This window comes from Diuraphis noxia, unplaced genomic scaffold (genome assembly GCF_037042655.1).
Source record: "Diuraphis noxia isolate RWA-SAM2 unplaced genomic scaffold, SU_Dnox_SAM2 contig0004, whole genome shotgun sequence".
NCBI classification, from domain to species: domain Eukaryota; kingdom Metazoa; phylum Arthropoda; class Insecta; order Hemiptera; family Aphididae; genus Diuraphis; species Diuraphis noxia.
In genome coordinates, this window is record NW_028301714.1 from 12745326 (window position 1) to 12770819 (window position 25494).

General features: G+C 25.2%; 3 protein-coding genes across 4 annotated transcripts; 1 reads left to right on the plus strand and 2 right to left on the minus strand.

Annotated features, from left to right (window-relative positions):
- Window positions 1–1725: 1725 nt before the first annotated feature.
- LOC107173611 (dual specificity protein phosphatase 22-B) lies at window positions 1726–21058 on the plus strand. The gene is made up of 5 exons (XM_015524207.2): window positions 1726–1957; window positions 19604–19720; window positions 19794–19918; window positions 20000–20171; window positions 20414–21058. The coding sequence occupies exons 1-5, from the start codon at window positions 1811–1813 to the stop codon at window positions 20516–20518; spliced, it is 666 nt and encodes a 221-aa protein (XP_015379693.2). The 5' UTR covers window positions 1726–1810; the 3' UTR covers window positions 20519–21058.
- LOC149055719 (uncharacterized) lies at window positions 7357–13596 on the minus strand. 2 transcript variants are annotated; one of them, XR_016191496.1, is made up of 3 exons: window positions 12471–13596; window positions 10419–10595; window positions 7357–7690 (listed from the first exon to the last, which is right to left on the minus strand). XR_016191496.1 is itself a non-coding variant. In XM_089226316.1 (3 exons), exons 2-3 carry the CDS (start codon window positions 10476–10478, stop codon window positions 7362–7364), a joined length of 402 nt encoding a protein of 133 aa, XP_089082442.1. In that variant the 5' UTR covers window positions 10479–10595; window positions 12471–13596; the 3' UTR covers window positions 7357–7361. The 2 variants fall into 2 exon arrangements, 1 of the variants encoding a protein (XP_089082442.1); XM_089226316.1 differs by having other exon boundaries at window positions 10406–10595.
- On the minus strand, window positions 20509–25386 carry twf (twinfilin actin binding protein). Its single transcript, XM_015524206.2, has 8 exons — window positions 25076–25386; window positions 24427–24507; window positions 23030–23141; window positions 22781–22946; window positions 22318–22564; window positions 22107–22250; window positions 20937–21058; window positions 20509–20868 (listed from the first exon to the last, which is right to left on the minus strand). Exons 1-8 carry the CDS (start codon window positions 25098–25100, stop codon window positions 20725–20727), a joined length of 1041 nt encoding a protein of 346 aa, XP_015379692.1. The 5' UTR covers window positions 25101–25386; the 3' UTR covers window positions 20509–20724.
- Between the last annotated feature and the right edge of the window lie 108 nt (window positions 25387–25494).

Below are 25494 nucleotides of genomic sequence, written 5' to 3' on the forward strand. Positions count from 1 at the left end.
TTTTAGTTTTTATTCTAGAAATATCAATATAATTGTATTCGTTTGGTTAAAAAGCTTGAGGATTTGATACCATAGGCGACAGGTATCCAAATTGATATGATAGCAGTTTATAATTTTAAATTATTAAATATGAAGACTTGGTATACAGTGTATAGTGTATAGGTACCCTGTTAACCCGGTATTGCGAATTTTGACGGTTCCCGTTTATATAAAAATTCATTAAAAATCGTAGGACAACGCTATCGAGTTGATGTCTTGATACCTTCACAGTTTGATTTGGTATGCTGTAGGCTATCCGCTCTGAAATTGTATGTTTAACACTTGAAAAGCCCGTAGTACAATAGAAGACGGTTGGAGTTTGATCGAATCGCGAGGAATCATCTGTCATTTTTTGCAAATTTTACGCTTAAAAATTAATTTAAAATGTAGCAACTATGTGATCGTTTTGAAACTTGCACCATTAAATTACACATATACCTGACTATCATCCCTGCTTCATGTTTACAGTAAAAGCTCTCTGTAACGGAATCGCTTAGGATCAAATATTTTTCCGTTATAGAGAGGTAGAAATTGCATATAATATTTTCACCGGGACTAATGATATTTTCCGTTATAAGGAGGATTCCATTTAATAGAGAGTCCGCTATATAGAGGTTTTACTATATAAGGATAAAACACCTTGTTCTCAAACAGAATATGGAAGTCAGAAGATTATCCACTCCAATACTCCACAGTCCACAAAGTCACAACTTTGAACTGAACCCGTAGCGATAATGATCTCATATTCAGATATTCTCATAACTAGTAACAACGATAATATTCTATAACATTTTAAATACAGACGTACAGTGGAAGCATAGCCCATTTAGTCGAATTTACATACATATTATATTATAGTGTTGTTTCTTTAAATAATGAGAGGTATAATAAAGTATAATCATAGTTGTCAATTTGTCATCAACCATTTCGACCAAATAAACATTATTTTGATATAAATAAACGAAAGTAAAATTATGATGTTATTCAGTATTTACAAATTTGTCAAAATTCAATATATCGATTGATCATATGACAAAATATTATATTACATTGCGTCCTATCCTCCTATACAATATAGTCTAAGCAAAAACAAAAAAAATCCAATGGGAGAGGCCCGAGAGGGTCTGATATTATTAAATAAAATGTATGATGTGTATTTAAATGTAGGCATGTCAATAATATGTCATAACATTCCATTATCATAATTCATAGTTAAACACCAACGAATATACGATTTTATTATATATATATAATTAGGAATATAAAAAGCAACGGGTTACGGGTAGTATATACTAATGTACTTCACATTACCACGGGGAGGAGTATTAAATCTAAAATTGTGTTTATTTTTTTATTTTTAATATAAACACTTGTAGTGCATTCACCACAATGACTTGCGCGTTTCCAATAAACCCAATGAAGTACGAACACACATGATTATATAAACAGAATTTAATAATATTCATGCTCTATTAAATGGGTCAACTATTATATTTTCTAAGGAAATAAGCATGTAAAATAATCGCTGGACGATTGAAAATAAAAATCAAGTAATGCATTTTATATCCATATAATTTTTGTAATTATAACGTTTTACGAAGTTGAAATTATTGTTAATAAAGGGCGCACAATATATGCACACAGCGCCACAGCGGAATGAATGCAGTGTATTATTTTTATTATCAAGTATTGTTTTGTTTGACATGCAAAATAGCGATTTAGGAAAAAAATATGCAAAAAAAAATAAATAACACACGGTACCTTGCTGCTTATGGAAAGGTACGAAAGTATAAATGGAAACTTAATAGCTCGTACTGTAGAAGGGATTGAACCCAAACAGATTGGTTTTGACATGCAAAACAAACGCTCGCCCGTCGCTTGGTGTTTTTTCCGTATTGCCGGCGCCGTCATGGATAAGGTGAGCGATTAAAATATCTCTATTTTTTAGTTAAAATTTAAATAGAGTTTTTTTAATTTTACAAAATCTGTTAACTTGATCTAACTCCAGTTTCCTTCGTTTCCTTTTTAAAGTTTAAATATAAACCTGCTATGCATATTATATTGTGCGTGTGTGTGATTTTTACGACGAGTACCTAACTAACCTATCTAGTTATTTTCAGAGGGAGTGGGAAAATTATCATTATGCATTTATGACAATCATAACTTGATTTTTTTTCCTAAATAGTAAATATACCTAAGTAGTATTTGATTTGTTTTTCATTATTATTAATAAATTGTATTTATTTAACTATTTTTTATAATTTTTCAAACATAATAATATATTATAATGGTTATCCTAATTTATTTCAAAACCATATAATAAGATTATTGTTTAATAGAATGCATATTTTGAATTTTTGCAACATTTTTTCGGTTATAATATCTTTATTATAGACTATAGTAAGGGGGGATGTCCATTCTTTTCTTTACCACCTATAGATATACCCATAAACAAATATATATTATATGAGTTTGATATATACATACAATATACATTATACATACCTAATAAACTAATCATTTATAAATTGAATATATCATACATAAATATTATATAGAATGAAAATTAATTTGTTTGATTTAAAAATGAATCATGCTATTCGCATATAAAAATTAAGAAAAAAATGGGTACTTAAATCGTAAAATGCGGAATCTTATTATTATATATAAATATCTATAGTGATAATTTTCCTGATAAATGTACACACAAGACGTTATTAGGTTTATTAAATTGGAGATCTTGTGATATTTTAGAATTTTAGATAGTTACGTTATCGTAGATAGATGCGAGTTTTTTTTTAGACTTGGGTATTTAGCCCGTGGAAGCTGCCTGCAGATGGATACAATTTTTAAAAACTATTAACTAAGAATGATGATAGTGATTACTGATTAATGAATAGTTCATGATTAAATAGATGATAAACGATTTATAATAAATTATAATATGTTAAATATATCAATAAAAAATACCAATTGTATAGGTACCTATAGTATAATTAACTGTGTTCACGCAAATATGTAGACATCATTTTGCAATATTTACACTTTCCTATAACTGATGTCTGATTATAAAGGTTTATGCACCAGATAATTGGTTGATAGTAGATACCTACCTATTCGTTAGAATTTTGGTAACTTGTTTAATATTAATAGGTTAATCGCTTATGATATTAGGTAACTATTATATTATACATCGCGATTCGTGAAGGTTTGCTATCGAGGGAAATAGACACAAATTATTTAAATTTTTTACATCGCGTTGTTATAATAATATATAAATTAAGACGCTTAGGTAGAGGGATAAACATATTAGTTTTAAATCTTTATAGTTCTTCTTGCCCTCGGAGCTAGTGCCTAGTACCAATATAAAAACATCGATGATCTAAGGATGCTTATTGTGTATCATTGCACGAATTGAGATATTATCTTAGTTTGTGCATTATGCGGCCGTGTATGTAATGCAGTACCTACACGTTATTTGATTATCCGGTTATTTGATTTCATAATGATTATATTTAAATAATCTTGGTTATTAAAGTTTATATTATCTAGGTAATTGTTTTTAAGAACTATAAATTATAGTTAATTATCATTAATTATTAATTAATAAAACGTTTTTAGAAGAAAATTGTGATTTTGTTTAAAGCTTTGTTATGGTAGATATCAAAATATCATTTTTATTATGATAGTAATAAGAATAATAATAATAAAATACAAACAACATATTATAATAAAAGACGTAATGGAAATGAAAATTACTGTGTTGTATTATTGTTAAATGTTATTATGTTAATACAATAGTTGACAGACATCATTGTTTATTTTGCAGTCACGAATATTAATAAATTCATTTATATATTGTTATTTATTATTTTTTATTATGTTTACTCTTGCCTCTTGGCTCTTGCAGTCTACTTAGTAGACGCGCGATATGTATTTGATTTCATTTGTGTATATGCAGTTGAAATTTGAATAGTTTTAGACTTTAAGTCGCTACTCACTTCATTTACATATTTTATAATAAAAGTAATTATTATTGTCTTTGAATGGCTTAATGTATCCATTAATTGTACCAACTCGCTAATTGTTAATATTTTTAATTATTAACAAAGCTTGGATTTTTTTTAGCGGTAAAGAGTAGAGAGATGAAACACGTACTATAAGCTATGTCTTCAAAACCAAAACATAAAATAATAAATTATAAGATTCATTCTATTAAAATTGAAATTAATATATAAATAAACAATAAGTAAAAATTACTAATATTTACTTGAATGAAGACAATTCATTCAATATTGGTATTTTTCATGTCTGTTCACATACCTATATAAAGTCGACTTTTTTCTTTTTCAGTATTTTTATGTATAATATATTAATTAATACATAGGAATTATTTATTTGCATCACAATTCACAAAATATGCATTTAGTCATAGAAACATAGCTGCAACACTTCCTGTAAGCTCAGTTTATGTTGAACGAACCAATTTCTAAAAAGAGATTAAAATTCCTATAAATAAACTATGAAATTTACAAAAATCAATATAGATGAATCAAATTTAATGCATACCTACTACAGTAAACAAATAGTACCAGATTGGAAAATAGGTAGCATTAAAAACCGAAAATGTTGTATTTAGAATCCGCTTGCATAAAACAAACGTAATATTATATAGCTTAATCTGTTATTTTTATCTTATTCTATAATAATTATAATCGAATGATATGTACTTTGAGCAATGTTTTTAATACACCAATATTTAGATAAATAATATTCGTGAAAGTAGGTGTAGGTGTATATCAATAACGTATAACGGTGTACAGCGTACCATACATAGATATATACATAATTTAATCATCGTTTTAATACGTATTTTTATGACCATTAAACTGAATATTGTGTTGTTTGGAATTAATTATTTACTTCGTATTTATTTCAACTATGCTTTCATAAAAACCATATACAAAACACCGTGTTTTGCTAAAAGACACACGAACATAACATAAACACTAATCGATTTAGTTAACATTACCATATGACTATAATACTATAATATCATATTTGTGGGAGCATGAGTATACGTATCTTATATTATATATTTGTATGTATTTAGAATACAAGTATACAATTCGTGTACATTTATTGAATAGAAATATATTGGAAACGGTTTTATGAGTTGGTGTTTTTCAATAAAACGCATTATACAAAGCCGGATGTGTTATTGAATTTAAAAGGAAAAGGAATTTGTAAAGGAAATGTACTGTTGAGAAAACGATAAACAATTAATTCGTGATTATATAAGATAATATGCCATTTTTCAATTTTTGTAACAATTAAAAAATAATTTTACACACTATTTATACTTTAATATGAGCACTTCAAGCTATAGTTATTCATAGATACAAATTACAAAATAGTCGATAATTTTGACCTTTTCTCTGTTATTATGGCAGATATGAATATCAATTACTCACTGGTTTTTATATGTATTTCACTTGCATATGTATATATTTTAGTTGAATTTTTTAGATATTTTTTTTTTTAAATAGGATAATCTAAAATCAAACGGAAATTCTAAATTTTCAATTATTGATACCTACTATCTACTAACAAGATAAATCCTATAATAGCATTATATTTATGGTTTCAAAAAGGTTCATATGGTATTTAGATGATACTTGCTATATTAGAACTTAGAACCTACATAGTGTATAATTATCAAACTAACAATGTAAATAGTGTGCTACTATGTAGTTCATAAAAGAGTAAAATTAATTTCGTAATGTTTAAAAAAAATTCTGTAGTCCTTAAAACATTTATTTGAATTATAAAACATCTGCAAGTATAATACAAACGACAGATGTCATTTTTTAGTATTATTTTTTATGTTATGTTTGTTTTGTACCATCGGTCATTTTCAACTCATTGTCATTAATTATTTGCTTATAGTAAATAGTAATAGTCATTTTAAACAACGAATTAAAATTAAATGAATATGAATATTACAAAAAATACTTTTTAAATGTTTGATTGGGATATAAAATTCAGTTATTTTAAAATATATTATTGATTTCTCATTTTTGTTGAATATATGTAAGTAATAAAATATAACACATAATATGATATTTATATAATTATAATATTATGTAATTTTTTAGTATTTAAATTGTGTCGAATGACTATTTAATATTATGATGTAAAACATATTTTCTCTTATAAATGAATTACTATTTGCTGTACATGTTATAGTTTTGTCCAATATTCAATACTTATACGAATATAACAATTAATTTAAACTTTAAAGAATCTATTGCTTATATAAATATAGATTTACATATTTTTGTTATTTGGGACCTTGGAAGCTTGTGGTAGATTTCGAATACAAATAAAACTTTAATACCAAAAAAGAACTTCAGAAATCCAATATCAGAGATCATCCTACATAATATGATTACAAACACGAAACACGTGTTTAGACTTTATAGGTATATATATACATATGTATATATATATATATAGTAGACATTGTATAAACTCTAAGTAAATAAAGAATAAAGTATATATATATATTATATATTTAATTAGAATCGGTTAAACTGTGTAATGGACGAGTGTAAATTGTCAAAATAATCTCCTAATACTCATCAAAAACATATTGAGCAAGTCATATTAATTAAATAAGAATAAAAAAAGAAAAGATATTTATTTTCACAAAGGTATCAGTAAACTAAATAATATATTATTATTCACATTACAAGGTAGGTGATGCTGTGGTATCTGATTAGGTACCCATCTATAATCTATATGATACCTATATATAGGCTATAATTATTAATAAAATATACTAATGTAATGTACAATAATTGAATAGTATTAGTATATGATACTTTTAGTAAGTACCTAATTATTAATTAAGAGAATATTTAGTTGTAAAGATCTAGTTTTTAGGTCAAAATATAAAATTCTTAATCTCTATTAAAATTGTATATTATTATCTAACTATTTAAATAGATAAAAAAAAATTGTTGATTTTCGAGAAACAAAACTAAATTGAAGTGTCGACAACTTAGCAGTTCGTTGTCCAGTCTATATATATTTATTTACTTCTATATATTAAAAACGGATACAAATGTTGAAAAATCAAAGATGGCTCTTATTGATAAGATTCCATTATGATTATTAGTTCATATAAACAATTCATGATGAATTAAATATATAAATATATATATTATATGTATTAATTCACATAAAGTCTTAAAATATTTATTACTATTTACATTTGCTTTAATGTAATTGATTCAACTTATTTACATTTATTCAAACTAATACAAACATATTTTAGAGTAACGCGAGTGGATAATAAACAATATTTTTGGCTCTTTGATTTTGTGTAGGTACCTATATAGATGATGTACAGTTGTACAGATTATTTTAACCTCATAATTTAGAGAAAGTTCTTTTATATAGTTCACCATGTAAGAGCATGAATTTTCTGAATTAATCTCGACAACGTGCACTGACTGCTCTAGAGCTTTGTTGATTGTTATTACGACAGTCAGAGGCTTTGATCTAATCAATTTTCTGGGTTGCGTCTCGCTTTTCAGATGTTTCAGCAGATCTCCTGGCTGACAGTTGCAACGTATATAGGTACCTGCAATGTTTGATTATTTAGTTGGCATTTCAAATAAATACGGTCAGTGGCGTGCGCAGGAATTTGGTATGGGGGGGATGTCATAAATAAAAATGTATTATGTTTATGTTGATGAACTAGAGATCCAAAATCCACTCGTTAGAAGACTAAAAAAAAGCCCATGGGGGGATATATCCCCCATCATCCCCCCCTGCGCACGCCACTGAATACGGTACACATCCGTCACCCGCCTATACCGCCCTACTATAATATTATAAGTTATGACAACAACATATTTAATATTGTTGATTATTTTATAGAATCAAAGAGCTTGAGGAATAATTTGAAATATGTGTTGTGCTAAATATGAATCTATTTTTTTTTTGTTAGTTATAAAGAAATTATTGTATCGTGGTCTCGAGTATAGATTATATATTAGTATAACATAATACATAAACCAAAAATAAGTTAGTCTTAAGACTAATGGACTAACCTATATAACATTCACCGTAGTGGCGTATAGTTGTTAAGCTTTCTCTACTTTTATTTTTAAAAGTATGGCTATATTTATATATTACGATATCTTCTAAGTTTTCCTACATGTAAACTTGGATAGTTAGTCATTTAATTAGTTCATTGTAATAATGTAATGTGGCATGCATGTGTCAAAATAACGCACAATTATTTTTAATATTTCATAGGTAGATACTTAAGAAATATCTTGTTCCATAAAATTGTAATTTAAACTATTAATTTTTAAGTTGCACAACATTCTATTACATATTATTTCCATCATATTATAATATAATATTATAAACAATTGGATATTACAATATATACATGACCTTGTGTTATACTTATGAATCGCAACTTTTTTGGAAATAATAAATGTGATTATTTTTTATATAATATTAAACGTGCAACCAATAATAATGGAATACATAACACTAATTTTTTTTTTTTCTAGTCAAAGAACAAAAATATTAAAATGCACGAATGTATAATGAATTTTTAAATCACGAAACCTACTTGCAAATTATTATATTACCACTGTACGAAAAACACGCGAGTTTAAATCTGAACGTATTTTATTACCTTCTCGTGCACTAAATATTTTGTATATCACGTCATTTTATAGGTTTATATTTATTATATACCTATACTATTGTATCAGCGGCGCAATTAAGGCTTGGTTATATGAAGGAGGGCCAGAGGGCTGGTATTATACTTATTTTCCAAATTACGCAGGTCAAATAATTTTTTTGATCCGCTTATACATATATTAAGACCCAGCTGAACTAGAATGTTTCAACTTTCAATCAAAATTTTTATTTAAATAATTTTCTTAAATAGCCACCTATTTGAAGAAATTTTTTATGATTATTTAATGAAGTCTTACACTGGCAATAGGGGTAATAGGACTTATACTTCAACTGAACTTAGACTTATAAAATATATTGCATTTTAAACATTTTCATACATCATACCAGTTAATTTTTTGGATGGATGTTAGACCTATGTTAAAAAAAATATATGATATTTTATACTATTATTCAGTGTTCGGAACGTTCACTAAAAGAATGAATTCGTTCACGTTCACGTTCATGTTTTTTTCAAACGAATGCGTTCACGTTCACGTTCTTTGAAAAAATGAACGCATTCATAAGGTCGTTCATCTAATTTTTTGTTTATAAATAGTTTACCAGCAGTTTGTATAAAAACCCATAAACATATAGGTCTCAACCCAAAAATAAAAACAATTTAGACTTTAGAGCATATACATTTTCTAAAGTACCTATCTAAATTATATACATATTATATTTATTAAATAGTAAATAAATTGAGCGTCTTCAAAATCGTTCAAATTCATTAAAAATATAAACGCCGTTCACGTTCACGTTCTATTTTTAAAAAATGAGCGACGTTCGCGTATCGTTCACTAATTATGAACGTGAACGTGTGAACATGCGTTCATGAACGACGTTCTTTCCAAACACGGCTATTATTATATAAAATATAATACAAATTGGTGCTTTTATAACAGCTAATGACAACTACAGATTTATACTTAATATTTTATACCTAATCTATTAATAAGTGTTGCTTTGCGATTTGCGAACAACAAATGTCACATGTTGCAAACTGTCATTCATGAACTTTAAATATGGAGGTAGGTAGTAATAACTATAATAGGTACAAGGCGTAGTTTTATCGAGTTTTATATACCTACAGTAACATCAGGAATACTATTTACTAATATAATAGGTATATGTATTATATGGTATTTTATATATTATACACGTATAATGTGTTTGTATAATATAAATATAAAATATAGTACTACATTCATTTGAAAAATTTAAAACCTGAAATATTGTTTGAACAGACTAATTGATATAAAAGCTGATATTTGATTTAATTATTATTTGTTTTTAACTGACGGCCATTTGAATAAACATTTCAGCTGAAATCAATTTTGTCTATCGACGTTTATGTGACGTCTATATTATAGGTAACTATGTAACTGCTGCATGTATGGAAATGTTCAAAAAAGTACATAAAATTAAAAGTCAAACTAAACTATACGTTGTATTCTCTACGGTAGGCTTAATTTTTTTGTACAACATGAATTAATAATTATATAACAATCAGACACAGTATTAGACTCGTTTAAGTTGTTTTTATATGTATATATATTATATATAATAAATATATAATAACAATCGGTGAACCTACCGAAATTACTAACATTTGTATTCGATCCCAAGCACTGCATCCATTTGTCCATTCTCGCCCAACGACCACGCATGACTAGAAATGGTCTAAGACGCACGCGTACATTGAATACTTATAGAACCTCCGTACCAGGAATCCATGAACCGTATCGATCATTTGGATCTGCGGTAACGCGCACATACCAAATACCCTATTAAACAGTAAATACCTAAGTGTTTTTACTTTTTGACCTGGTACAGTGACGTACGCAGAAAAAAGTTTTGGGAGATGTTTTTGAAAATCAGTTACTGAAAATTAGAACATTTTTCTTTTGCATTAGCCGGTTTTTCACAAACACAATGTAATATTATTATACCTGTCATCTATTTTAGAGTATAATACTAAACTATGACAATTATTAGCATTAAAATAGAATAAATAAATAACTATTCAGCAATCAAATATTTTTTGGGGGAGGGGTGTTTTAACACCCAAAACACTCCTCTGTGTACGTGCGTGACCTGATAATAAGCGATTCCTCTCGCGATGGCCATACCTATATTGTGTTGCGTTGTCGACGACACAGTGACGCGTGACGCCAATGTCTTTATCACAGAATAATATACAAGATGTAACAAAATGAACTGACTTTTGAAATAACTTTTGTTTAAATTCATATTTTTTTCTCATTAAGTGACCCTAGTGCTACATGCATAATAATTCTTTTATGTTTACATTTTAGTACTAAAAATAAAAAAAATTAATTTAATAAAAAAATGTTTGGATAAATTCAAAATAGCCTATTTGTGAATCTGATTAGGTATAAGAACAATTCGGATGGTAAAAAGATTTATCTAAGTCAAATAGTTTTATTTTTTAGAATTTCTTAAAATTCAATTTTTTGGTTAAATTTATTTGAAACTTAATAACTTTTTTAAAAATATGATTTTTGAGAATTTGCTAACATTAGTATATTTCTTAAATTATTTACTTATCATATAATACTAACAATTTTTTTATACGTCTAAGTAGCATACTTTTTTTGTTAGGTCTTTTTACTACACTCTGTATTAATAATCCTTAAAAATGGTTTTATAAAATTAAAAACTATATGTTCCTAATGTTAGCTGTAGTATTTCTTATACTTGGATTGTTTTTACAAATTATTAATATTGATAAATCATAGTAATTGCTAAATTTTTCAAATTCTCCAAGTTCTCTATCTACTTAATCCATTACCGTCCATTACCATAGACATAATGTCCTTAAAAGACAAAGTTATATAGATACCTTAAAAACTACTAGCTTGAATTTTTATTTGGATACATCAAAATTCTCAAAACAAAAATCCGCTTATTAATAAAAATTTAAAAAGGAGGTTCCTATTTGAATAACTTAATTTTGTATTTTCACAGGATCATCTTAAAGTGGTACAAAAAATGCCAATATTCCGAATATGGTCTTCAAATTTAAAAATTAAAAATCTGAATATTAATACATGCATAATTGAGGGGTGGAAATCCAAAACGCGCCATTGCCAAAATACTGATTATTCAAGAGAAGCAATTTTCTCTACATTTATTTCTATTACAAATGTCAGTTAACTGAAGTCTGAAGCTAAATAATTAATGTAATTTATAATAGATTACACAGATTAAAAAAAAAAGTATTCATATTTTTGAGTATAAACCATATTTTTATGACATTTCAAAATGTACAGTAAAATATTTTCCAAAAAGGTATCTCCAGAAGAATGTTATAGGACGATTGGGCCAAATAATTAAACTAAATTTATCGGAGTTGTATGAAAAATACAAATGATTTATATAATTGAACATATCTTCCTAACTAGTACATAATAATAATTTGAACAATTACTAATAAGGAACATAATATGATACACAGTTTTAGCCGGATAGTCAAAGTTTATCAGCACACCGACTTTTAGATTTTTTAACGTTTGGTAGCTGTACTGTACGGTTCAGTAATTTTAATACTGTTCGGTGCTCACTTAAATATTTCTAAATTATATAATATATAATAGTATAATAATTTAAGACTGATTGCTCAGGCGTTTAGCCCTTACCGTTGAAAAATCCTGGGTATGACGTCACTGAGCATTACAATTGCTTCCGTTATTTTCCTCTTCCATAACGATTATTGTCATTCAGCGTTCAGAGCGTTTCATTATTTACGGTAGACCGTTGCAAAGTGTTTTTTTACTCATCGTTAATGGCTTCCGGACTTGGTTGAGGGCGCGATTTTTGTGTATTTAGTTATAATGGCGTTATGAACCTGTGGGAGGTGAAACAGTTGTACTTAGTAAGCACTAAGCGCTATAATATAGGATCTAACCGGACGCCGCAAAAATTACCTATAGCCTATAGGTAATATACCTGCCTATTATTTTTCAAATAAAATATTTTCCAATTCCGTAGTGTATTTTAATTTTTTTTAATTTTCAACCGACTCATTTCGTCAACTATCAATTTCATCATTTCGTGGTATTCATAGGCGCAACTAGACCTCTAAAACATGGCGTGCTATATTATTAAAAACATAAAATTGATGTTATTTCATTATAATTATAATAGTTAGATCTAAAATATCAAGGGGTGCTAAATTAGAACTTGGGGGTGCTAAAGACCCTTTTGCACCCCCCTAGTTGCGCCAATGGTTTTTAAATTGCTACTTAGATAGTGAGAATGTTAGATGCTAGGCATTAACTGGCGATCTTCTAGTCGGAATAACACTAAACATGTCAACAGCTTGATTTAAATCTACTATAGTGAAGTTAATGAATTAATTTTAAATGTTAATTTATAGAGGGCTAGCGGGCCATATCCGACCCAACAGCAGTCCTCTAATAATGAGTGGGGGTCAAATGCCCACCCTGCCCCTTCCTTTATGACGCCATTCATTTGATATACTCTCAAGTCTCAGTCATAAAAAAGTATGAAAAAAGTACGGTAAACGGAGTGGGGGCACGGGATTAATGTATCTCCCTTAATACTCCGTGGTGTAACTCAATATTTTAGTTTATTATATATATTGTTCTTTTTGTATTGAGTGTAGCAGAACGAACATGCTAGAAAAATTGATTCAAAGCTATTTATAGAACCTTTTCAGTTTTTATTTTGTTCTTTTTCTATTCCAATATCCAATTATTTTTTGAATATTAGATATTTATTTGGTATAGATATATTTTCTTATTTAATATTTATATTAGGTCTATGGATTATTAGATTAGTATATATTTCTAGTTTTAATTTAAAAAATAATTATTTTAATTATTTTAATATAATTATATTTATTTTTATTATTATTTTTTATTTTTGTTTTTTTAGTAATAGATTTATTTTATTTTATATTTTTTATGAAATTAATTTGATTCCTGTAATTATTTTAATTTATGGTTGAGGTTATCAATATGAACGTTTTAAAGCTGGATTTTATTTATTTATTTATATAGTTTTTTTTTCTTTACCTTTTTTTTTTTGTTTATTAAGTTTAAATGGTTTTAATTTTATATTTATATATTATTTTGATTATTTAAATAATTTAAATTTTTATTATTATATATTTTTAATAATAATTTTTTTAGTTAAAATACCTTTATTTATATTTCATATTTGATTACCTACCTAAAGCTCATGTTGAAGCTCCTATTAGTGGTTCAATAATTTTAGCTGGAATTATATTAAAATTAGGTGGTTTTGGTATATATCATTTCTTGATATTAGTTTTTAAGATTAAGATTAATATTAAAATTAATAATTTTTTTTATTTCTTTATGTTTATTAGGTGTATTTATATTAAGATTAGTTTGTTTTTTTCAAAGAGATTTAAAAATTTTAATTGCTTATTCTTCTGTTGTTCATATGGGATTGGTTATTATTGTTTTTTTGACTTTAAATAATTTAGGTTATTTTGGTTCATTAATTTTAATATTTGGTCATGGTTTATGTTCTTCTGGTTTATTTTGTTTAAGAAATATTTGTTATTTGCGTTTTAAAAGTCGAAGAATAATTTCAAATAAAGGTCTAATTAATATTTATCCTTTTTTATCATTTTGATGATTTTTATTGTGTTCTTCTAATATATCTTTTCCTCCTTCTTTAAATTTATTTGGTGAACTATTTTTATTAATTAGTTTAATAATTTGACTTGATTATTTGTATTTATTTTATTTATTAATTATGATTTTAATATTTTTATATAGTCTTTATTTATATTTATATACTGATTGTGGTAAATTATTTTTCGATATAAATTATTTAGTTTATATTAATTTAAGAGAATATTTATTATTATTTTTACATTGATTACCTTTAAATATAATTTTTATAATCTTATAATTATTTTGTTATTTGAATAGTTTAATTAAAATAATTTTTTTTTTATATATATTATTTATTATTTTTTTTATTTTAGGTTTATGTTTCATTTATTTTGATAAATTTTATTTTATTGAATATATATATTTTTTTTTAAATTCTTGTATAGTTGTATATATTATTTTATTAGATTGAATATCTTTAATATTTATTTCTTTTGTATCTTTAATTTCTTCTATAATTGTATTATATAGAATGAAGTATATAAATTATGATTTTAATAAAAATCGATTTTTAATATTAATAAATTTTTTTATTATATTTATATTTTTTTTTATTATTAGACCTAATTTAGTTAGAATTTTATTAGGTTGAGATGGTTTAGGAATAGTATCTTTTTGTTTAGTAGTTTTTTATCAGAATAAGAAATCTTATAGTTCAGGTATATAGTTACTGTTATTTTAAATTGTTTAGGTGATTTATTTATTATTATGTATATAATTTGAATACTAAATTTTGGTTCTTGAAATTTTATTTTAATTGATTATTATATAAATTTAAGTTATTTATTTTTTATTAGTTTAATAATTATATTTGCTTCTTTGACTAATAGAGCTCAAATTCCTTTTTCTTCTTGATTACCTTTGGCTATAGCAGCCCCTACTCTTGTTTCTTCTTTGGTTCATTCTTCTACTTTAGTAACTGCTGGAATTTATATAATGATTCGTTTTAATGAAATTTTTTTTAAATTATTTAATAGTTATTTCTTGTTTAACAATGTTTATAGCTGGATTAAATGCAATTTTTGAATTTGATTTTAAAAAAATTATTGCTTTTTCAACTTTAAGTCAAATGAGATTTATATTTATAATTTTATGTTTAGGTAAAATTGATATATGTGTAATCCTAATAATCCAATTGTTATTATTATAGCATAAATTATTCTAATATTTCCAAATGTTTCATTTTTATTTCTTTCTTGTCTAATAATATGAGAAATTAATCCAAATCCAGGTAAAATTAAAATATATACTTCAAGATGACCAAAAAATCAAAATAAATGTTGATATAAAATAGGATCTCCTCCTCCAGCTGGATCAAAGAATGAAGTATTTAAATTTCAGTTAATAGTATTGTAATATAGCACCAGCTAAAACTGGTAAAGATAAAATTAATAAAATAGCTATAATTAGAATTGATCATGGGAAAAGAGGAATTTGATTTAATTGTATATTGTTAGGTATTATATTTAGAATTGTACAAATAAAATTAATTGCTCCTAGAATTGATGAAAGTGTAAAGAAAAAATAGTTAAATCAACTGAAATATTGTTATGAGCAATATTATTCGATAAAGGTGGATAAATAGTTCATCCTGTTCCTGTTCCATTATTAATTATAAATCTACAAATTATTATTATTAATGAAGCGGGGTAGTAATCAAAATCTAATATTATTTAATCGTGGGAAAGATATATCTGGACATCATATTATTAAAGGGATTAATCAATATCCAAATCCACCAATTACGATTGGTATATAGTTGATTATTATTAATAATTGAATTAATTTGACTTAATTCTAATCGAATTAAAATTCTAAGAGATGATCCAATTATACCTGATCAAATTCCAAATAAGAAGTATAAATTTCCAATATCTTTATGATTAATTGATCATGCAACTTTATCTATGCCTTTACGCGTTAAACAAATTAATTCTCCGTACTTTGACATATACTAATCAGCTAGTAGTTATAAGTTGTATTTTGTACTAATTTGTCTTTATTAAAATCAATATTAGTATCTATTGAAAACCATGTTTGTAAAAGTAACAAAACCGCAATGAACATCATGGATAATAAGTATATTTTAAATGTACGAAGTATTATCAAACAATCCTGAAAAAATATACACCTACGAAATTATACTCCATGCTGATTGCTGGTGTTGGTGTACGTTATAAATTGTGCACTAAAATATAATGATATAATAAATAAGTGACACCGGCGTATGGCGTGTGTACCGTAAAAATTACACGTAAAAATTATATAAACGTAAAATGTGTGTACATACATAATTTAATATATTAGTTGCGCTACCATTGAATTTGAATATTATAATGTTCAAGAATATTGTTTACTTACAAGATGATTCATCAAGCAGGCACGCCTCCGTTTTTCTTTTAAAAATTAACATTTAAAAATTCTGATTCGACGTATGTTATTTTCTTCGTAAGCTATGGACGTTGAATTTTTACTTGATTAATAATTTTTTGTACGAACAAACTTTTAAAATTAAAATTATTTCCAACTGCACTCCTTTTAGATTCTGAACGAAGTGATGAATGTATTGATTTTACAATGATGTGTTTTTTTTGTGTGTCTGTACAACATAACTAGTCAAAATAATGCTTTGATTTCAAACTTTGGGGGTGGTTTCCGATGTAAAATTGAAGATCCTTGGTGCATAATAGAGGTCAAACGTAAACATTTTTCAACAGTTTTCAAAAAAATCAAGAAAAACAACAAAAAAATGACAAAAAAACGGGAATTTTTACGCAAAACCAGTTTTCGACCAAATCGATATTTTTATATGGTTGTAATTCAAAAACTAATCACTGTAAATACTTGAAATTTTCACCAAATGTTTATGTTAGTGTTATCTATATACAGTTGAATTTTCAAAAATTTTTGACTTTTTTTTGAGTTATTTATACTATTTATAGACTACTGAAATTGTCAATTTTTTTTGAAGTGTCAGTAAAAAAATGTTGGACGACCAAAAAAACTTGAAAATTTAATACAAGGTTCCTTATGAGTTGTTCTTATTGTAGCTAAAAAAATTAAAAATCGTAAATCGTAATTTTTTTTAATAAGCGTTTATAGTTCAAAATTTTACGAAATCTGTCGAAAACGCGAAAATTTGCAAGTAAGTTTGAAGTTGAAAAATCATAAAAATTTTTGCGTTTATAACTAAGGATTAAAAATACAATACTAAGTTTTCCTTAAGTTTTCCTTCAAGTAGCTATAGAGAAAACTCGAAGCATCATTATTGGAAAAATTTTAAGTGCGTTTGAATTTTAAATTTTTACGAATTAGCGTAACAATAACGATTTATCCTGAAACGATTTTAAATATTTGTTATTGTTCAAAAAGTATAAGTCGTAGATACTTGAAAATTTTATCAGTTATTTAGATTGGCATTTTCTTTGCATGATTTAATTTTCAAAATATTTTGACTTTTTTTGAGATATTTATAGATGACTGAAATTTTCAATGTGTCTGAAAACATTTTTTTGAAGTGTCAATAAAATTTTTTTGGCCCTATCAAAATACTTGAAAATTTAATACAAAGTTCCTTATAAGTTATTCTTATAGTGAATAAAAAATTATAAGAATACATAGGCACAATTTTTTTTGAATTAGCATTTGAAGTTCAAATATTGACAAAAATTCGTCAAAACCATGAATATTTTTTTTTTGTGTTTGTCATTACGTTATGGGGCAGTAAAAATGCTTCGACTTTTAACTTCAGTACCTTGTTAAATCAGAAAGTGAATCTAGTTGATACTTTGGGGGATCAAAAGTAAAATATTCTTTATATTTTTCTAAATAATCGGGATAAACAAACTAAAAATTAACGGAAAAACAGGAAATTTTACGTACAATCAGTTTTCGACAAAATCGATTTTGATTTTTGATGTAATCATGTAACTTTAAAACGAATGACCATTGATACATGAAATTTTCACTAAATGTTTATATAAGTACCTATATTCTATCCACCATGAAATTTTTAAAAATTTAACTATTCATAGATATATGCAATTTTTAATCATTATTAGTTTTTTTTTAAATTAAAATCGATAAAAATTTATTTTTTAAGTAGAAAATCTTGAAAATTTAATTCAAGGCTCTTAACATATTATTGTAATAGCAGTTGAAAAATAAAATAAATTCATAGTTACAATTTTTTTTTATAAGCATTCAAAGTTTGAATTTTGACAAAATATGTAAAAATCACAAAAATTCACAAACTATTTTAAGCTAGAAATTCATAAAAAAATTTTCTTTTTTAAACTAAGATTTAAAAATTTAATATAAGATTCCTTACAAATTTGTCAATCTTTATCACAAAAAAAATGTCCACCGGAAATGCAAATTAAATTTTTATAAGCATTTGAATTTCAAATATTGACAAAAATTCGTCAAAACCATGAATATTTGCGAATTTTTTTGTAGTTCAAAATTCATAATATTGTTTGTATTTTTATCTAAGGTGATAAAATTCAACAATAAGTTTTCCATAAGTTTGGCTTCAAATAGCTATAGAGAAAATTTGAAGCGTCATTATAGGAAAAATGTTTTGAGCGTTTGAGTTTTAAATTTTTATGAAATCGCGTAATGATAACGATTTATCCTCAAACCAGATATATGTATATCTATGATAATATAAGGTATTATGAATTATGATAACTACATGATAACTACACTAATTGATTAATCATGCCTTATGCAAAATGCGTCTTAATTGAAAAATAAAATATTTGTTTCAAAATAGAATATATGACAATATTTAAATATAATATATCCTAGACTGACAAATTATCTCCGTTCAGAATCTTTTTTCGTATACAATGATACCTATCATTGCATTCAAATGTAATCCCATCCATTACAGTCACCTACTGTACAGCAGAGCGACATCCACGACTAACCCGCTTTTTTTTTATAAAATTGATTTTTTATCACCCTATTTTAGTTCCAATTTAAAATATTACTTAGAATTTTAATTATCTTAAGCTTTAAAGTGTAGATAGGTATACAGTATACAATATACATAGGTAAAATTATATTAATTATCTTTATTTTTATAATTTTAGGTGATTCCAGGTTTGTTTATTGGCAGTTTTAGAGACTCAAAAGATTTTGCTCAATTAGAAAGTAATCAAATAACTCATATAATTTCCGTATTGGATGCGCCAAAAAAAATTCATCAAGTTGGTATTTTTTGATTATGAAAATGTTCAATAATTTTTTCATACAAAACATTTTAATATTAATTTATTTTAGGATAAAAAATATTTGTGTATTGAAGCTATTGATAGTCCTGAACAAAATCTCATACAATATTTTCAAATATGCAATGATTTTATACATAAAGCTCGTCTTAAAAATCAAAATGTTTTAGTTCATTGGTAGATAATGCATTTATAATATTTTTAGTAAAAAATGTTTAATCACAATGTGATGCATTATAATATTTTAATATGCTTCAGTTTGGCCGGAATGTCTAGAAGTGTAACAATAGCTGCTGCTTATATCATGTCAGCCACTACTATCAAGTTAAAACATGTTCTTAGACTTCTGAAAACATGTCGATCAATTGCAAGTCCCAACGAAGGATTTAATAAACAACTTCAGTATTATGAGTGCAATTATTTACTAGAAGTGCGTAACTACCATCAGTGGCGTATATAGAAATGAATTTTGAGGGAGGAAGCCTACAATTTTTTTTTAATATTTCAACACTCCCTCTTAAATTCTAATTAGTTATTCAATCAACGCCCATACCAACCATATATACACCCTATATACGCCACTGATTACCATAGAAAGTATTTCTTAAGACTACTCAAAAGTTAATTTTTCTTTCAAATATTTTTTATGTGTTTAATTAATTATTTAACCAGGAAAGAACAAGATTAGCATCAATAACCCATTCTAATAATCAACTTTTAGCAGATGAAGAATATTGTAGAAAAATCATTCAAAATGGAGAGGATCATAAAAAATAAGAAATTTATTAATGAAAAATAAAACAATCAATACAACTTTAGAATTAATACTCAATAACACACTTTTTAAATATAAATAAGTATTTAAATTTAATAAAATAAAATGGAAGACCAAACATAGATATTTCTGATAAAGAAAAAAAATAATTAGTTGTATAACATTAATTAGATAGATAAATAGATAAATAAATTAATAAAATTAATACTTATTCATTAGACTTTATAATTCTTCGAACACCTCGTCCTGGAGCTTTGGGTTTACTGAATTTTGGTTTATCAGATTCTTTTTCTGGGTATAGTTCGTCTAATAAATATTTCTCATTGATAACATCATCATTATCTATTTCCAACTATTAACAAATATTAATGTTTCACAATTTATTTATTATATTTCATATTAAAATAAATAGACACTTACTTTTTTATCAATTTTTAATTTATATAAGTTTTCTAATTCTTCGATGAAAGGCGATTTGCAACTGGAGTATAACATTCTCACTTTTATGGGACATGAGTATCCTGGCATTGAGTAAATGAAAACTAAAAATGATTTAAAAAATGTAATGACAGCATAATTATTATAAGAGTTTTTAATATATTTTATTTAACTAATGTTTTAATTATTTACACAATATGTATAGTCGATGCTATCTAAATTATTTAGTTTTTATAATTATTTTAATAATACTAATTTATATATAACTAATTAGTTTATATTGACTTTTATAACTTTGCTCACTGATGTATTAAATATTTAAACATGATATATCAACATTTTGATTTCTATATTTTAAATTTGCATACTTTTATGAAATTCTTTTAAATAAATATTTTTTTGAATTATTTTTGTTCTAAAATGTTTTAAGATTAAAAATTTAAAACTTTTGTTTTCCTATTGCTTTGATAAATTGAGATTTTAGTACATTAAAGCAGGTACATAATACATTTATTTGTTGAATTTCTTGAGAATAAATGAGATTTATTATATAATTGAATATTGTACTTTATGAGTATTCCTGAACACACACTAATTTCTTCAGTGAGGCCCATTGACTTTCTTAAGAAATAAAAAATATATTTCAAAACTTACACAAACTACATAAAACTGTTGATAAATATTTAAATCAATTTTCTTTTATTTTTAACCCATGTAAGTTTTAGTAGAAAATCTACAATTTAGAGTGATAATTATGATAAAAGCTAAGTAGAAAATATAAGTAATATGTATAAATTTTGTCAAATTAATAATCGACTGCAACTAAGAATTAATTAGATCAGTTTATAATCAGGGGTGGCAAACGAGTGCCGAAGATGGCATGTTAGTTAAATTTTAATGACATGTTAAAAATGTTGGTTATAAGAAATTCAAAAAAACAAATTATATGTGTTTTAAAAATTATAATATTCCAATATAAATGTTATTATGTTAATATATTATTACTATATTTATTATTTACCACTTTGGGAAAATGAACAATTTTTAAAACCTTGTTTGTAAAAATTTTGTACTTCACCCAAAAAAAGCTTTGCTATACCTATTATATATCATAATAAAATATAATATGTTTCAAATATAATATTTACTTACAAACAGAGTTTGTTTGGGTACTATTTCTTTTATGTTGGTACTTATAAAGATGATACCTAGCATCATTTTTAGGAACTTGGTCATTGAGAAGGCTCACAGAAACATTGCCAGAAGTAGCTAATTCAATACTCTCTTTAGCCATATCTAATAAAAATAAAAATAAAAAATAATTTCACACAAAAAATTTTAATGGTTAAATATTTGATTATACCAATGTAAAACTGTACATAGTTTATTTCACTACTATCCACAAATATAGAAAGTGCTGTTACAGCTGCCACTGACATAGGAAACTTGATACCAGATACTGCTTGTGATCGACTATCAATAGACACTGAAGTACTATGTCCAACCTCAGATTTTCGAAGTTCAGCAATTTCTTCTTCACGGATAGTTAAGGGTACTGGTGCTTTTTGAGACAATCGACTTTGTTCCAAACCATCAAGTGTAACATCAGTCTACAAGATAAACAAAAACTTTAGCTTGAATTGTCTAATACATAATATACATATATGTATTGTCTAATAACCATTAATTTTCAAAACAAACATGGTGTTTAGTTCAGTTCAAAAAATCAATAGAAAATTACTAATATACCATCATAACAAATGATCAAATAGTCTAATTAAATAATCAGGGATATTAATATCAGTTATGTATACAATTAATTTTACCATGACAGTTCCATGAAGCTCTTCTTTAATTTTAGCACTACCAAATTCTTGTTTGAGTGTCGCTTTTGTAGATGCATACAACATCTTTTGTCGAATAGGAGCTACATCGGGACACCAACTTATAAGTAACCAATCATAATTTTTTGTGTCACTTTTTACATCAAATCTAATGGAAAAAATGTATGCATATTTTATATTATATCAGAATAAAAAAAATTAATAAATAATTTAAATATTTATAATAGGTACCTATATAATACATAACATGGTACATCATGTAGAATAAACTGTTTGACAACTTTTTCAAAATCATCTTTCCATGATTTGTGATGTTTTTCATGACCAGATAGAGAGAGTTCTTCTAAAATGAAATAAAATAAATTATGTTAGTTGACACAAATTTCAATATAAAATTTCAAATCCAAGATAAATAAATAATAATTTGTATTTTAATGGAATATATATCATCAATAATAGCATTGATTATAGAATAGATCTATTCTATAATCAATGATAATAGCATATTTTCTTTTAATACTCTCACCTATTATTTTTGCTATTTTATCACATATTATATCCAAAAATAAGCATCATATAATTTTTTTAACCTAGTAAAAAATTATGAGTGTGTTAAAAAAAACTTATTAAAATTTGATATATTCCTCAATCCTAATTGAAAACTAGTACATGTTAAGTCATACAGGGTTATTAAACATATTTGAGATATTTTAGAAATATTATAATTATTTTACCTCAATCATAAGCATTTTACTAGGTATATAATTTCTTTAATTATTAAAATTATAATAATAAAGAAGATGATTTAAGATTATTCAATATTATTATAGCAGGGTTCTAGGTTAACAGCCTGTTCTGCCTTCCAAATTTTAAATTCTATTTGTGTCTATGATTGTTACCTACAATATACATTTTAATTTTTGATGAGAATGCATAGTTAAGTTATATAATCCATCATTTACCATCATTTATTTAACTCTAATAGTTGTGGCGAGATACTTATTAAGTTGTAACAATGAACTTTTATGTAAAAGTTTAAATAAATTGAATGTAGTGGGTGTTAAAAGAATTTGTGAAATACTTGAAATTTAATTTTGTTTGTTATTATTTTACCTACTATTACATTACTGATGTAGTATAAATGTTTTAAATATGAATTAAATAATTATCATAACACAACTAATGTGTGCTACTGATCTTTTAGATATATTTATATAGAATATGAGTAATATACACAAAAAATAGAAATTGGATACGGGCCAATATAAGATTTTTTAAGAGTAATATTTAAAAAAAAGTAATACGTATATCTATATTTAATTTTAACAAACACAAATAATGCTTCAGTAAATATTTTTTTAGTAAGAATATACATTATTAAGTTTTATTTGCAACAAAAAAGGATTCAACATTAATTTTTAATATTACCTATTATAATCAGATATAAAGGTAAAGGATAAATTATTAAAAGGAACATTTAGGAGAAATAATAGACAATGTTTAAATAACATTTATGCACGCTTCTTAATATAATTCACAACCCGATCATGTATTTTAATGCATTAAATATTTAAATATAAATAAAATTAAGATATTTTATTCATAAAAATTGATAATGATCTACTAACCATCTACAATTGACACTTTAATGGCCCGAACACTCTTGTCTGATGCTGCTTTGCTGAAAAACTTTCTTAGAACGTCATTTGCTAAAACAAGAAAGAACATTTTTTTTCTTAAAATTAAAAACTTCAACCATAACAATATCCATAATTAAAAATATCAATATTTTAGTTTGATTTATAAATATAATTGTTTTTTTTTTTTTTTTATTTAAGTAATTTACAATCTATACAACTATGTACAATGGGCAAAGTTGATAACTAATATAATATGAAAATAGAAGAATTTAACATTTAGGGGCAGGCACTCAGCAGCACCACCCGACCGAGAACATTTTAGATGTCGTGGGTTTTTTTATTTTTGTTTTTTTGTTGTTTTTTATTTTTTATTTTAGCAGGTCTCTAGGACACTGCTTTTTTAGTCTTCTGCGAACATTGCCGGGAAGTGAGGTGGAAGAAAGTTGCTTTATTAGTGGATTAAATATAAAATTAAAAAATTTATTTTGTTCAAATTGTTCAATTATTTAAAAATAATACGATCAGCATTACCTATTTAAAATTTAATAGGATCAAAATTGAAGCATAAAGATCAGTTGTACCATCACATATAAATATATTTGGAATAAATGTATTGATATTTAGTTATACATTATACCTTTAATTCCTGTCTGATGTGACATTTTTTCATAAAACAAATCACAGAAGTAAAAGGTCAAACGATTCGCACGTAGGTAAAATTTAGTTTTCAGTCCAACTTCGTTGGATTGAATAATACGAATGTTCTCTGTTATTTTCTAGTTATTGATTGATTATTATTATCGGGAAGGTGATTAAATAACTGCTAAAATAACTATGAGTAAAATAAATAGTTATTATTTATTATTTTATTTTAATATAGTATACTATTAAAATTAATATTATACAATTAAAATCCAAAATAACGAAAATTTGTTGATTCGTTGCACAATAATAACAAAAACAATTAATATTATTACATTATCACAAAACTCGAATATCGAATGACGACGATGATAATTGATAAGAAAACCCACCCGTGGCATTTTGCTTTGGGAC